General features: G+C 38.4%; 1 protein-coding gene across 6 annotated transcripts in view; it reads right to left on the reverse strand.

Annotated features, from left to right (window-relative positions):
• Positions 1-1,476: 1,476 nt before the first annotated feature.
• The window catches only part of mid2 (midline 2), a 153,916-nt gene continuing 138,867 nt past the window's right edge, over positions 1,477-16,525 (reverse strand). For all 6 annotated transcript variants that reach the window (XM_008420371.2, XM_008420372.2, XM_008420369.2 and 3 more), the window contains 2 exons: positions 5,412-5,619; positions 1,477-5,140 (listed from right to left, as the gene is read on the reverse strand). In XM_008420371.2, the coding sequence (XP_008418593.1) occupies positions 4,717-5,140; positions 5,412-5,619 (632 nt within the window). In that variant the 3' untranslated portion in view covers positions 1,477-4,716. The remainder of the gene's footprint in view (positions 5,141-5,411; positions 5,620-16,525) is intronic.

Here is a 16,525-nt window from a genome sequence, read left to right on the forward strand (position 1 = left end):
AAACAGAACCAGATGATTGAATTCTGTAGTAAGGGATCACAAAGGTCACATACCTCTTAAATATTTAACACCTATATAAACCAAATGGGACTTCCGTCTGTCTATAGACTGATTTTATGTTTCAGCAGCAGCGCACAACAGTTCCCTTGTAGCTGCATTAGGATGTTGTAAGGGGCATAAATAAAGGGCATCAATGCTGCAGGGTTGGACTCATCCTCACAGCCCCATCATTTTGGTAATAACCAGTCATCAAATATCTACAAAAGCTGAAATCATCTTTCTGGTCCACTCTGGCGTTTGTCAGCCAGCAGCAGTTACAGCAGCAGCTGTGTCACGAGATGCCAAACTAATTCGCTTTTTTCATTCTCTGTGCAAAATCATTCTGCTGTCTGCTACACAGATAATAGAGTTAATTTAAATTCCAGCATCTGCAAGTAAAATATGATTTTAAGCGCACATCTTATGAGACTTTTATCAGGCATTTACCTTTTGTAGACAGCTCCTAATTCATGGTTGAAATGTGCTGTGAATACATTATTCTGCCTGTGTTGTTGAAAACAATGTGTGGTTGAAATTTGCTACTACTAGTCATATAAAAAGTTTGTGTTTTTGAAAGCATTACCTCCCAGGATACTGTTAGACTTTTCAGAAAACAAACTACACAATTTGCTAAAGCCTCGTTTAGAGGATCAAATCAAAAACATCACATTTCTGAAAATTTTGATACAGCTAGAATATATATGATTCCTCTGGATAAATTTAATGCATATTAACTGCGATAAAAAAAAAAGTGAGCATATTGCTTATCAGCTCTGGGTCAATGTCACTGTGTTCCACGCCTGCAGGCACTGTTGGGAATCAGGCCGTAAAGAGTGATGGCAGATGACGAGCTAAGCGGATATATTCCCTCTAACTCGACCTGGAGCTTCAGATGACCTGCCAGAGGCTGGAAAACCTTGAGGCCTTCAAACTCTATGCTTTGAAACCTTTTAACTCATCAATGGCATCACAGGAGGTATAAGAAATTTGTTTGCGAGTGAAACGCAGCTCAAACCCCATAAACAGTTTCACATTTAGTCAAATTACAGCTAAAATCCTTGCCTTTGTGTGGCAAGGTTTTGTAATCAGCCCCTTTTCTTTGATGCCCCTAAAAAATGATTGTCACATAATAAGAGGTGGATAGCATCTATTTACACTTACTCAGTTGTAGTTACTTGAGTAACTTAAAAACCAGGTGCTACTTTGTGTTACTCTATAACACAAAATCACAACAAACTCAGAAACACAGCAAAAGGTGTGATAGTAATGTGACAGGGAAAACAAGTTGATGAATTGTAGATTTTTAGTTCCCCAGATAAGGAGTATTTATAATTTGTATTATTCAGAAATACTTTATTATATAATTAAATCTAAAAATAATGTGCTTAGGGAACACTGTTTTTGTTAAGACTCAACATAAAGGACAAAAGACAAGAATATTTTTGGGATCAGACTTTTTATTGGACTCAAATTCACATAAATAACATTGGTTCATATATATTTTGTACATTATACAACTTTATATAATATATATTTCCCCCTCTGATTTACATTCCTCTCTGGCTAAAAGTATTTCAGTTATATCTATGGAAACAGAAAGCATTGCATGAAGGCAAAGCCGCTCTGTTTGTGCTGCTTTTTAAGGTCCCAGTGCCAAGAAGGAGAGGAGCACTTTTCTTTTCCGTTGTACAAAAGAAAAAACAAAAAAAGTCCCAAAACTACTGAAAAAAGAAAGCAAAAAGAAGAATCTATTGCATCGTTTCTAGGGTATAAACACGGCACTACGAGGAGTGGGAAGCTATTGAAAGTCATTCACCGTAAATATATTTTACTGTACTGACTTGTGACACAAAAAAGAAGCACTGCAAACAATCTGATATGCACGGCGATGACAGCTTTGTGTAGTTGTCTCATTTCTTTTTTCCTTAAAAACAACAACCAAAAAAAAAACAATAAACAAAGATTGAATGTTTGATTTGATAGGAAAAGTTTTCTGAACCTTCAACAAGGTCACATATTCATGCAGTAACCTGGCCAAGTACACACACTGAGCTCGTCCTCCCAAATCGATGCGCGGTCAAGTCTGTGACGGACATTATTCAACAAGACTGATGGATATTTGAAAATCAAAAGAAAATAAGCAGAAGCCTGACAGAAGTCCCACTTGGCTGCATGTAAAGTAGGTCGTCTCTAACCATCAAGGCCTTCTTTAAATGATCGCTGATCCGGTGCAATTCTGACAACTCTTGCACAGCTGAGAGGTAAACTGCTGGATGTTTCTGGTTCCATAAAATCAACTAAAAACCTTTCTAAATCCATGAGATGGGGGAAAAGATTTAAACCAACGTTTTCTTGCCTCACAGACTTTCGGACATGATGACATCAAAAGTTGCCAGAATAGAAATGATTTACGAGAGTCAATGCAAAATTCTCATGTGGTGTGATCAGTTTTAAAAGACTACATATATATATATATTTTTTTTCTTTTTTTTTTTTTTTCATTTACCCAACATCCAGTGTCAGCTTTTGTCAGCTTTTTTCCTCCGTGCAACCTCTTTAATCTGCCTAAACTACAGTATAATACACAATGATTGTCTGGGTCAGCACTGCTACCTGAATGTCAAACCAGAGAAAACAGTCACCCACACTAAGCCTCGAAACCTAACCATGCAATCCAACAAAACAAAACAAAAAAACCTATAACTAAATGTGAATAACTGGAGTTAATCTGCTGGACGATGAACAATGAAACTATATGTAGCGAACTTCCCAGTGATCTGATAATGCTGCATGCATTGGAGCATGACTTGGAGCATTATGTGGTGTTAAAATGTGCACATATGTGGAGGAAAACACAGTCATGCCGTGACACTGCAACAAACAGCAAGTGTTAACCCTCTTCAGCCCTGAAAATTTAATATCAGAGTAAAAAAAAAAAAAGAAAGTTGTTAATTTATCACCATTTAGATAAAAATCACATCCCTTTTCCAAAAGAAAGCTAACTTTTCTGTATGCTGTTTCAAAGTGCAATGAGGAATTAAAGATCTTTTCGTTGTTATGTTTTGCTCTGGGCAACAATAAGAGTTGCCTGCCAGGTTGTCAGCGTTTTGCTGCATCATACTCACTTTAATGGTAAACATAATTTAACACAGTGTTTTCTGTCACTTATCCTCCCCATTATAACCTGCCACTCACTTCTAGCTCTACTTTACAACACAGAGGGCAAATGACGTCAAGTTCAAAAGTGCATCATGAATAGTTTGCAAAGTTAAAATAAAGTTAAACCACCTTCCTTTCTATAAATACTACTTTTGTGTTCTTGTGTTCAATAAGTCTCTTATCTTACAAACAGAGTAGTCACATGATGCAAATCTGCTCCCTGTGATGTAGAAACAAAATCTGGGAGCAACGTTAAAGCTTCCTGGAACCTGGAAGTTTGGACCCACCCACACAAACGGGGCAGATGGGATAAATCTAGGAGGAAGAACAAGGAGAAGGCTTTAGGAAAGCTAAGTTACAGCTACCAAGGACACAGAAAACAAGTATTTACAAGCAATCACATATTCAAATCAGTGTTAGAAATTTGCATCCAAATCCTGAATTAAAACAAACAAACAAAAAAAATTATCTTTTTGCAATTTTGGACTAAGGTGTGGAAGAAAATGCTTATTTTCTGGAAGCTGTACTGAACAGATGTGTCTCAGTGAATTATAACATCAGTGTTGTAGTTGATGTTGGGGAATTTATTAAATCAAAAAATAAAATCTCAAAGTGACATTTTTTTAAAAAGAAATCATAAGTTTTACTGAGGTAATCTCTAAATCCTCACAGTGATGATTTGGTGGCTGAGCAAACTTTGAAAGACATACGGCTTTCTTTCTGTTGGCTATAGGTTTAGAGGAAGATGATAAATATCAGGCCCAACAACGCAGACGAGCCGAGTTCAAATATGTATTACAATACGTTTCTTCTCAGGAGGCCAAAAATATATATTTATATAAGCTATTACAGATTATGTTCTCATTATCCACAGTAATGAGAGAAAATGGGGAAGAGATCTGCAGCCTTCATGTGTACAGCATTCATTTCATGCCACTCGCTGCTCCAGCAGGAGGAGGAGGAGGCAGAGATTTCAGTTTCTAGAATTATTTAAAGTTTTTAAAGAGTGGCATTATAATTTATTGAGATGCACCTCTTTGTGGTATGTCGATATATTTGCTCCTGTTGCACGAAAAAAAACAACTCACAATTTAAAAAAAAGACTTTTTATGTTTAAATTCATGAGACTTAATCTCACTAGTTCTATCTTGCAACTTTAAACTTGAACGATTTTCACCTTGATCTCCTGCCCAAGGGGGTCAAAAGAAGAAAATTAAATAAAAACAGACGGACCTAAAGTGGTTCTGAAAACCAGGAATCCTGCTCTGCTCAAGCTACCTTTGACAGTGACTGCAGGGCATTTGATGAACCTAATACACATTGATCTTTTCAGTCAAACAGACCTTTCCTATAAGCTAAATGAATATGTAAAACATTGAGTGGCTACAAACTAACAGGAGTAACATTTTTCCATCGCTTTCAGACAGTAACCCATTCCTTCTTGAGGATCAGAGCGAAGCTCAGTCAAGCTGTCAGTGTCTTGTCAGGTCCTTATCCACTCTTCTGTCGCGAGCTTAGTCAGTGGCAGGTTTTCATCCCCGTCAAGTACGGCGATTCCTGTCGACACAGACCCATTTGCTGCTGCTGCTGCTCCTGGAGATCTGTAGCCACCCCATCGACAAAATCTGGGACAGGTAGTCCTGAGAGAATCATGACTGACTTGTTCCAGATCATAAAAGTGGGTACAACAGGCAGGAGGAAGGAGATTTCGAAAGTATGAATGTGCTGGGAATTCATGGCGTCGTAGAAGGACAGCGAGTTGTTGTCGTAGTCCAGGAGGACGCCGAGCCGCCGCAGCTGCAGGCTCGCCTCCACCAGCATCTCCTTGCCATCGTGCCGCACCATGAAGTTGTTGTTGCAGCGCGAGAACACCCACGAGGACGAGTTCTTGCCGCTCCACTCATTTTTCGGAGCTGATTTGTAAGCAACGCCGATGGCATACCTGGAAGAAAGAAAGTTTTTTTAATTTTAAAACAGATGTACAAATCTCAGGACTTAGAACATAGGGTAGATGCTTCATTGAGACCTTTCCTTCACAGCCAATTAGTGAGAGATGCATATGTTTACAAGAGCGTGCACTCTCTGTGTTGGGCTCTGTTTGTGAGTGAGGCGTTTGCATAACAGACTAGATTTAAACTCCCCAAAGAGGCCCGAGTTTACTGAGCCTACTTGCAGGCTTATATAACGTTCTCATGCCAGAGCGCATCTCTCACCATGTGGATGCTCCCAGCAGCACCTCCCAGTAGTGGCAACCGCTGTCAATGAAGACGTTCCCGGCAGCTCCGTACGAGCCGGTGCCGCTGAAGCGTTCTGGCGTGTGGCTCTTCTTCAGCGAGCTCTCGTCCTTCTCCATGGTCAGGCAGTCGTTGGACAGGCGAAGCTTCTTGTGGGCGGTCTTCGGGTCTAACTTGAACGGCTGACCTGGAGAGACAGAGACGCTGCTCAGTAAAAGGGTTGTTGCAGAACAAGAACAAGACGACCCAGGCTATTTCAGCAAAATAGGTAAACATTGTTTATTAACTTATCAGGATTATGATAATATGTGGCAAAAGATTTGATTCCACTTCATTGCCACATCTTTTTAGATTAGCTTTTGTATTTTTATGTTTACTTATTCCTTCTATTTTCACTGTATTTGCAAATTTATATTGACTTCAACTTATATTTTTCAATCTGGTTTACAGATTTTACAATCCAATGAAGACAAGTTGCTTAAGGTTTGTAAAACAAACAAAAAAACAAAACAAAACAAAAAACATTAATTTGGATTTTAATAGATTAGAAACTCCATACCTAAGGTTGGGGAATAAATGCATGCAATTTTCATTAAAGTTCTAATATACATGTTGGAATTATAAATAACATTCATAATGTTTCAGTGCAAATTTATTTGAACATTAATTGCCCTCTGGTTATATTTTGGTTTTCAAAATTTTATTTGATGTCTCCAATAAAACTAAATCCAAAATACTACTATGCAAAAGCAAAAGCATCAACACAACTGGAAGCAACAACACATTTTATTTGGGACTATCAGAGTGAAAGGCTGCTGAGTACACTGTTCAGACTTTCTTTTAAAAATAAATGTTAGAAAGGCATGAATCATTGCCCTTCTACTTTATAAATATGCATTACTTTGCTCTAGGCTGTCACATAAAATCCCAATAAAGTACACTGACATTTTGTCATTGTAAATAAAAATAAAATATGTTGTCGGTTATTGGTACAAAAAAAGCACCGTCAGCCGTCAAAATTACATGATGCCAGTGCACTATTGAAAAAGCGACTTTAATGACCGACACCAAACCTGCAATGTTAGTAAAAGAAGCACAACGTCATCAGATACTGTATATCCAGTGCCTCGTCCCAGAGGGGGACATTTCTCGTCTTCTTGACCATTTCTGTCAGCCGCACCGTATCAACAGCACTTGGGATAGGTGGAAACAACCAGACATCCTTCCTGTCCATTTTCTTTGTTACAAGGGAGACTTCCAAATGCTTTAAAAAAGGAGCAGGAGAGGAGCCGACAGAGCTTCTCTGAGGAATTCAGAGGTCTTCAAACAGAAGCAGAACAAGAAGCTTAGAAAAAGCTTTGAAGGACGCTAAATACAACATGAACTGTGCACCTAGACACAGTCTTTTAGTTATGAAGGAACTCAAAAGAAATGCAATATTTAGCCGTATAGGAAGACAGACAAGAAAAAAGTAACATTGGGTCACTGGGCTAACTATTAGTCTGCAGATTAGTACGGTGATCAAAATTCTCTGAGAAAGCATGCATGGGAGAATTTTAAGCAAATAATACATCTACAAAATGTTCCATCTGTTTATACACCGTGAATGCTGAAACTGTGTACATTTGTCAGATGATAATAGACATTTTAAAGTACTTATGAATTGTTTTTACATTTGTGCTCTTCATATTTTAGCTAGTTCTGGTCATTCTGTCCCTTCGGCAGATCATAGCTCTTTTTGATTCATAATAGTGCTATCGAGAGCTGGACGTTTCATATGAAACTTGCGTTAGTTACTATCTCTTCTGACAATCAACAATTCAAAGTAATATACTGCTATCTATTGGAGATTTGGCTCCAATAAATAAGACAGAATCCTGTAAACTTGTGAGCTGGCAAAAAGAGAGGATAACCTCTCTTTTTCATCAAAGCAAACTTGTTTTGAAGCTCATGTGTTTCAAAGTAGTAGTTACTAGTTAAGTAATAGCGGTGGTTAAGTATTCAGAAATTACTTTTCTGATCCCTTTAGCACAATAATGCATCAAACTCCTTTAGCTGTTCTACTTTAATTATTTTGTGTTTGCTCTTTGAATTACAAAGTCGCCCAAGATTGTAGAGTTAAAAAGGACCAGAAAGAGAAAGAGCCATGAACCAAAATAGAAACAAGAAGAGGAATTTAAGTTCGAGCAGCAACAGCAGCGGCAGCAGCAGAAGTGAATAAACAAAAAGTAGGGTGAGAAGTGCTTGCAGAGAACTCACAGGGAGAAACAGAAGAGGAGACTGTTTGAATTACAAGGGCGAGAGAGTCGAAACTTCAAAGGCCCGCGCTGCCTTTGGTGAAAACATTTCATAACAGTGAAGGAAGTCACCCGGCATCTCCCTCTGTTCCTCCAATCACACAGACTTGGAAATTAGCTGAAGGAAATGGCCTTTACTTTCACCGCAGTTGGTAGGAACTGCTGCAATTCAGTGGAAACGCTTCTATCCGGCTGTAAGTATTCAGTTTGCAATGACACCAGTAATTTGGGTGTAATGGGTGGAAAAATTGAGGGGGCCAAACTAGGTGAGTGGCAGAGAAAAGGAGACTAAAGAGTGAGGGAGAGCGAGGAAGCTGAGGGGATAATAGGAGTCTGTAGAAGCGACAGAGGAGCCCCACTGAGCTACCTCTCGGTGTCCGTGTCAGTGTGTGTATGTGGCTTCGACTAAGTCAGTCACATCCCTGCCAGACCTGACATTTAACTCTGACACCTCTCGTCTCATCGCTCAGCCTCTCAGAGTCTCCCATGGCTTAATGAGCAACACAATGAGGACCCCGACTCCTCCTCTCCTCTCACTATCTGCCCTTCCCTCCTTCTCTCTCTCTCTCTCTCTACCTCTCTCTACCTCTCTCTCTTGCTCTCTCTCCAATTCTTTCCTTCTCATCCTTTCTATCCTCTCACCACTCTCAGACACTCTTCTCCAATAATCTGCGTGTGTGTCACCGAGTGTGCATATGAGACGATGAGGCCAATGTGCTGCTGGCACCCAATTACATTAATGCGCTCTCTTCTTTGAACTGCTTATCGCTGCCAGCGCAGCCATTTCCAAACACTGGGGCTCTGTCATGCCTTTCCAGGGGATGACTCCTGAGAGCTCAGGCTGGGCCTGAGGTTGGGTAAGGGGAGACGCACATGACATTAGAGGACAAGCAGACACACGCATGCACACAACATCAACTATGTGCAAATGTATGTATACATTATAGCAAGTTCCCGAGGGGAAATGTTAGGAGCCAGCCTGATTCTTGAAATACAGAAAGTCGATCAGAGCAAATTTCCACCATAAGTTAAACGGATGAAGGTGGTACCGCTAAAATAACCGTTTGGCTATGGTGATGGCAGATTGTTAACTCCAGTAAAAAAAACTGTGAAGGTTTTTGATCCGTGTCTCAAACTGGATAACTTCACATTTCCACTTGGTAAACCCGTTTCAGATTTAGATTATATTTCACCATAACCTCATTTTAAAACATGTAGATTTGAAAGTGGACACTCATGTCCAGCAGTGACCAGCAGTGGAAATTTAAGTCAATTAAATGCTCGCCTGTGTTTTCACATTGTAAGGGCATTAAAAAATTAAAATCTTTGGCTTTTCTGTTACTTAGTACTGACAAGAAACTATGATTAAGAAAAACCAAAACCAAAAGGGATTTCTTCTCTTCTCATTGGTGCTGAAAAAGAAAGCAGTTAAGTGTGGAGACATTTTTCCTCCCTAAGCTCAACTCCTCTGTCCCATCCCTGGCAGCAATAGGCTTCTTTCACATAGAAATGATAACGAGTTGCATTACTTTGGGTTTGAGCAGGGAAGAGGAGAAAAAAAGCGCAGAGCAAGAAGCACAAAGAGTGCAAAGATGTTGATGCAAAAAAAACGTCTCGTGGTACTAACTGATGCCATCGCAGACTGACTGGTCGCAATCGGTCTTTAATCTTGCGTCAAAAGCTCCCGATGCTGAGACACTGCCAGATTCTCCTCTGTGGTGGCCTTTGTTGACATGTAACACATTGTCTCTGATTTGAAGCGCCCAGATGGTATCAGAATGTTGTGACAAATATAAAGTTATCTTAACTTGGGGAAAAGGCTCAGGGCTGCATGTTCAACACTCTGAGTCTCTCAGCTCTGCTATCGAGCACCACCGAAGTTCCCACTGCTTCTTATGAGGAAACAGACTTAAACTTCACTTATTATCTCAAAAGGTTACTTAGATTATTTGCCATTCTGTCCCTTCCTACTTACATTTCATACCTGTAATCATGCCAAATAAAACAGTATCTGGTTTTTATTTTTGTCTGTGTCTATCTGTTTTATTGTACGTGTTTTTGTCTTAATGGTCTTGTTTCTCTTTACGTTACTTTGGGTGTGTAACGTGCTAATTATGCTGCTACATAATTATAAAGAGGCTAAAATATTGTATCATTTAATAGTGCTCAATTTAAAAAAAACATTATTTTATATCCTACTTCCAATAATTTTTGATTCACACATCTGTACACAGCTTGCAAGTTTATGTAATGAACTTGTGTTATCTTATTTCCTTAAAGCAAATCGCATGTATAGAAAATTACTTACATGCTTTGGCTGAGTAATTGATGAGGTGGTAGATACAAAACATCCCCAGGAAGACAATATTTTGCACCAAATAATGTCAACTATAGCCAGAAGGGTGAAATTGTCATTTTTATTCTCTAGCTAACAGAATAAAAAAAATAAAGTCCAAAATGTCCAACTTGTTCCATCGTCATGCAGACTTGAAAAATTATCATATCAAGCGCTAGACTTCTCCAGACTGTATATGAACCTTGTCTCTTTTGCTTTGAGCTGAGTGCTGGACTTGCTGCAGTAAATGTGTATTTCTATGATTCCGACTGCGTCTTATGTCACCGGGGCGCCTTCATATTTGCAGAGCTGCCATGAAATGAACAGATCCAAACTCACAGGGAGGACGCTGGTGTTTGCAAGCAGCACCCGGAGAACATGCCGAATGTGATTTCCTCTGGTGAGCTACACGGCTGGAGGCACAAAGAAGGCATGTGTGGAGATATACAGCATATTAGAGAGAAGACTAGTACAAACTCAGTGGATGTTCAAAAAAAAAAAAAATTGATTCCAAACCCCTTTCAAATACTCTTTTCATTGTAAACAACACACACACATTGGTGCCGATTGCAACACCAGCAAATCAATCATCCTGCTGCACAGCTTTTGCTCAGAATTTGGAACAAAAACAATAAAGATAAGATGGGAATTTGGAACAGCATATTCTACAATCTGGACGTTTGTTCATGGACTATCATTAGTCTGTTTCCACTTTGTAGTAATACAGCAGTAATTAGAAGTCTATCTGGCTGTCTGCAGAGGTGATAACAACTCTGTTATACTGTCTTGGAGCCCTGCATTGTTAAAGACTCAGAAATCCTAAATGGAAACTTGTCAAACACACACAAAAAAAGAAGCCACATCGACGGCAGGGAAGAGATATGAGCTGAAAGAGGCCACAGCCGAAGAAACGCGTTCGTGCTGTAATTCCATTCCAGGCTCATTCTGCTGGGAACACGTTGGAAATCTTGCAGTGGGACATCCTATTAGTAACTGACTATTTCATATGTGCAATTTTCCTTGCTTGCATTTTTGCTAAGGGATAGGTTAAGCTGCAACTAACAAGGCCGAGATTGAAAAAAAAAACGATCAATTTTACTGCATAACTAAACAATCGCTGCAGCAGAAACAGCAGCAGGAGGAATTGGGAGCGTTCTCTTTACACGTGCAACCTCACACCGGTTCCTGAATCCCTGCTGAACTCACAAATCCACCCAAGTAATTAAAATACATGGCTGCCTGCCAGTTGTCTTCTGACTACCTAATTCATATGTAACGTGGTATGTAATCCAGAGGCGCTCCGGATGAAGCGCAGCTGCACTCTAGTGAGATTATAAATTAATCAGTTATAGAACAAGGTACAGGATGGGTGTGATTAGAAAACGTCCAGGGGATCTGAGTTTATCTATCACATTTTCTCTCCTTTTCCAGCTAAAATCATGTATTTTTCTGTCTGATGGGAAGGAAAACCCACTGAGAAGCGTCAAGCAAAGACAGCTGCCCGTCGTTATTATGTTCTTCTTCAACTGCACCCTGTAACGGTCTCGGAAGGCGTTGTTAGGGAGCACTGATAGAAAAAAAATGAGAAAGACTTTTGATACAACCTGATAGAAAACGTAAAAAAAAAAAAAAAAAAAACTGAGGTGACTGTTGCAGTTCTCGGTGGTTTAAGGCAACTTGAAAGCATTCCTAATTAATATCCAGCTTCTCTTTATAAATTGACTGGCCTTTTCTCGAGTTTACATTGTCAGCCTTCACACCTAAAGGTAATGTCACCTGACAAGTGAATGAAAGTTACAGCTTTAAATTAGGAAATGTGAAAAGCTTATCAAAGTTCATTCAGTATAAAAAAATACTGCTAATGTCCTGACCAATCAGTGTTGTGATGAACAGGAGATGAAAATGTGTCCTGGTTTTTAGACTTTTACATTTTTATTATTATTATTATGGCTACCTCCATATGTAAAGGGCACAGTATATATATCCATCTAAGGATATATGTGAAAGGATTTTCAGCGAATGCGGTGTATATATATACTAGCTCTTGATATAATTAATTGCAGAGACAGATAATGAAGTAAAAAGCACAGGCAAAGCGCAAATTAATAAAAGCCATTTTGAATAATGTGGGTTGTTTTCTCAGCCGCTGCCTTAATAAGCTCTGACCGAATTCATTTACAAGTTTAATTCAATTTCATGCTTATGAGCGCAAAAAATATGGTGCTTTAACACCAAACTTATGATTGTTATCATATTGGCTTTTTTTTTTTTTTAAAGAAAGAGCGGTGGCACACCTTCCTTCTCTAATCTTACATAGATTGTATGGATTTTTCTACATTTATTGGAATAAATTGAAATCAAAGCTGATGGAGTGAAACATGTAAAACATGGTATAAATTATTTTAATCTTTATTTTGATAACATTACTTTTTTGTAAATTTCTGGATTTTGTAAATGGCTAAAAAGCAGCGCAGCGATGGCCCTGAACTCTCCAAACCCACATCTGTGCAAAGAGCCATTTGCTGTCTTTTATTCACTCAACGCTCTCTTTTTCTCACTTTTTTTTAATCCACTTTCATACTCCCTCTTTCAGTCTCTTTATAGCTCTCTCAGCTCATTTCTAAAGACAGTGATGTAGAAAACTGGTCACGGTTCACTCGGAGGTAAAATGCAGGAGTGCAGGCGCGCTGATAAAAGGTCACACGCTACCACACATGCATGCGTGGACCCTCGTCTCTACCGCATTCTTATTCATCATGCGTTATTCATGTGTTTTTCTGGGAAACTGAGAGTTACTTTACATGTTGACCGTGAGCACCTAGCAGCTCACTGATACTTCCTCTAAAGGACGGCATTAGAGCCACTGCTCACTTTCAGCCTCTCAGAGTCCAACGAGTGGCTGCTGCGACTGACCCAAAAAAGCTGCAGAGCACACCCAGACATGGTTGTAAATGTTTCAATCAAAGTCACTGAATTCCACGTGATGGGATGTAAAGCCCCCAGAGGATTTTCAAAACAAACAAACAAAAGAAAAACAACAGAACCTCTCAGTTGGAACCAGTCCCGTCCTTTTGCTTGTTATAAAATGCTGCATAAAGCGCTGAAACCTAATTCCAATGTTTGATTTTTCTACAATACAATCCTTGTTCTTGATTTAAATGCTAAGCTGCACATCCTGCTGTTTTCAGACGTCACTAGATGTAATTTATCAGCCTTTGTACTCATTCAAAAGACCAGTAAATAAACTCAGGTGTGCAGAATTTTACCGGATCTCATTTAATGCTCTTGGATTTCATGCGCTTGTCATGAAGTCTTACATTTTGTTGGCTAGTATTGTGTGCTAATGTAATATTCAGGTATGAAATGGGATTCGGTGACATGAACAGTATTGATTTGAATGCCACCATCTAAAAAAATGACTTCACATTGAAAAGTGTGAATTGGATAAGTATGCCTTTGTGAATGAGGAGTAAATTTCACGTTAAATCTTCTGCTTCATTTTTTTAAACCATAACACATTTTGTTTGATTGGGATTCAAAGGTATAAACCGTTATGCTGATACGATGACTAAAACTTGTTTGGTCCAATGTGCAACTCAAATCTCTATTGTCTGACAACTTGTCAGTTAAACTAAAAACACTTTAGTAAATTACTTGAGACAAAATTATTGGTTCTGTGTTTTGCAGGAGCTCTGGTTAGGCCTTAAGTGTGTGTTCTACATAAAATAGCATAAAAATAATCTGCTAAAAATAAAAGAGAAGGCTTTTTCTCATCAGTAATTCTGAATTACTGGTGATAAATTGACAGAAGGTAAAAATGAAGATTTAAAAGCGTTGCATACCAAAATACATACTGGTTTCTAACTGCTCAGCCCCCATAATATTTGTCCAGACACTAAATAAGTACTCTTCCTGTTTTTTGGACCGTTGCATAGTGTGTTGGAAAAGACACAATGGTGCTAACTGTATGGTAGCATGATACCGCAGTTTGCTGTGTTGATGGTTTCACCGCATCATTTTAATACACTCTGAGTTGCTGCACTGAAAAGACAGGACTGTGATGATTTACAGGGTGTAGCAGTGTGTCATGTCACAATATTGTTTGCTTTGCATCTTTTAGCCAAATAATGAAGAGCTTAGGCTGAAGGCTTCCTGATGCAGCTAATCCTCCCAATCAGGCTACAGGCAAGATGAGAGGAAAGAAACCTGCTATTACAGCAGAGCCTGCGAAGAGGCAAGGTGCACAAGTGAGACGTTTGTGACCTTTGTGACCCGTTTTAATCCAAGCTCAGCTTTTATATGAACAGATGGCTAAAGCTGTCTAATCTGAATACCGTGATAAAATAGGAGAGAGTTGGAAAGAAAAGAGAAAAAAAACAAAACAAACATGTGAGGAGATGGAAACAAACTGTAAAATCTTGAGGATAAAAATATGCATGTTTTTTTTTCCTGTTATTTTGATGGCTTGTCTAAATCATCACAGCTTTGGGAAAAAGCTGTTTGACAATCACAGGCTCATAATCTCGACTCACGTTGGCTGTGGGTGGACAAGCTTTCCCTGCACATCACTGAGTACAAGAAGAAGTACGGAGTGGGAATTATCCATCAGCACTGTGCCATAGTTGTACTGGATATTATATAACCATATGGTAAATATTTTTTCAGTAACTTTAGTGTACAACTAGTATGTGTTTAGACTAGTTTTTTTTATCCATCTTTTGTCCCTTGTGTCATCTATTTTCCTTCATTATTAGACTCCTACCAAAAGCTTTCATTTTTTTTCAACAATTAAGCAAATCTTGCATTTCTTAAGCAGAACAGAATTTACATTAAGTAAAGCATTCAAAGAAAAAGGACATTTCTCTTGAAAGATACATTTTTTTGTTACAAATATATTCTCTTTTTTAATTTTAGAGATATTAAATCCAATCATCAAAACCCCAAAAAGCTACAGTTCTAATTTAGAGACCTTCATGACAGGAAGAACAGTTGCTTACATGTGTTACAATGACAAAGACTATTGATTCTCAGAGAATAATATAAAGATCCGAATTAAACTAAAGATTTCACCTGAGCACTTCAAAATCATTTGGATTGATCAAACAAAAATATTAACCTTTGGCCCTTATGAACATGACATGTTTGGAGAAAACCAAGCACAAAATGTCTGCACAAACAACAAACACTGTGAAGCATGGTGGTGGAGGAATGCTAATTTGATCTGGTTTTACAGTGATGGCAGCTGGCCACCGTGGAATCACTGGGCCGACTATAAACTCTTCTGATAAAGTATCTAGAGTCAAATGTGAGCCCATCTTTCCCACAGCTAAAACTTACACTTGTGCAATTTTAGAATGACCTAATGTTTTCCTTTAGAAACTCCTTTAGTTTAGCCTGCATGTATAAACTAGACAAAGTTCTTCGGAAAACATATTCCAGTTTTCACTGAATGCACTTAATAACGCATGATGCAGACATTACAATATGTAATCATTATGTAATCATTTTGAAATCAAATCAATTTCAAAGATTAAGGCTACATGGACTTTGAGATCTCCAACTGCTTCATCTGCTAGGCCAAAATCATACTTATATTAAATTCTGACTCATGTATAATAAAATCTTAACAGTGAAGTAACTGCCTTTTTGCAAACCTAAGGGAGTAGGATCAAATGTTAGAAACATGACTGCCTTCTTATTTAAGAGTTACATATTCACATATCCATGAGGTTTGAGGTAGCATGATGAACGGTTGTAAGCCATGTGCTAAGCAGAGTGTGATTTCCCACTAGCTTGTTACTTTGAACACAGGAAGCAGAGCTGAAGGATAATAGCTGCTCATGTTTTACATCTGTAATTACACCAACATCTTCCATGAAGCCAGGCTAGAGTTATTTTGTTTATGAAAAGTTTTTGTCATAACATTTATCAACAACCTTTCTTGTGCCAGACAAAAAACAAAATGAAAATAAATGGATGTGAACTCTGACAGAAATTCTTGGCAATTTTTTAACGAATAAAATCAACCTAAGATATGAAACGAAGTGCTAAATCTTCTTTACTGTCAGATGTTTGTGAAAATTATCTGCAGCATGATAAGGTTTTTCAAATTACAGATATCTTGCATATCAAAGCAGAAAAAGTAAACATAGAGCAAACTCAAAGGGTCCAGATGCATTGAGGAAAAAACAAACAAAAAACAGAATTAACATTTTCCACTGCCAAAAAAGACCTTGACGTTCGTTCCCTTTGAAAAATTGAGTTTTCGCTCTGAAACAGGCTTAATTATCTGCAACCATTACCTTGATAAACACCCCATCTTTTCTACTTTGTAGAGCTGATGTACAAGTAAACCAAATAAGCTACGTGTTTGGTCTTGCAATATAGTCAAGCTAAACAGAGACAAGATGTTTAGACTCCGATCTTTCGAAATTCAGGCTACAGACACATTATATATATAT

The sequence above is a fragment of the Poecilia reticulata genome, linkage group LG10 (genome assembly GCF_000633615.1).
Source record: "Poecilia reticulata strain Guanapo linkage group LG10, Guppy_female_1.0+MT, whole genome shotgun sequence".
NCBI classification, from domain to species: Eukaryota; Metazoa; Chordata; class Actinopteri; order Cyprinodontiformes; family Poeciliidae; genus Poecilia; species Poecilia reticulata.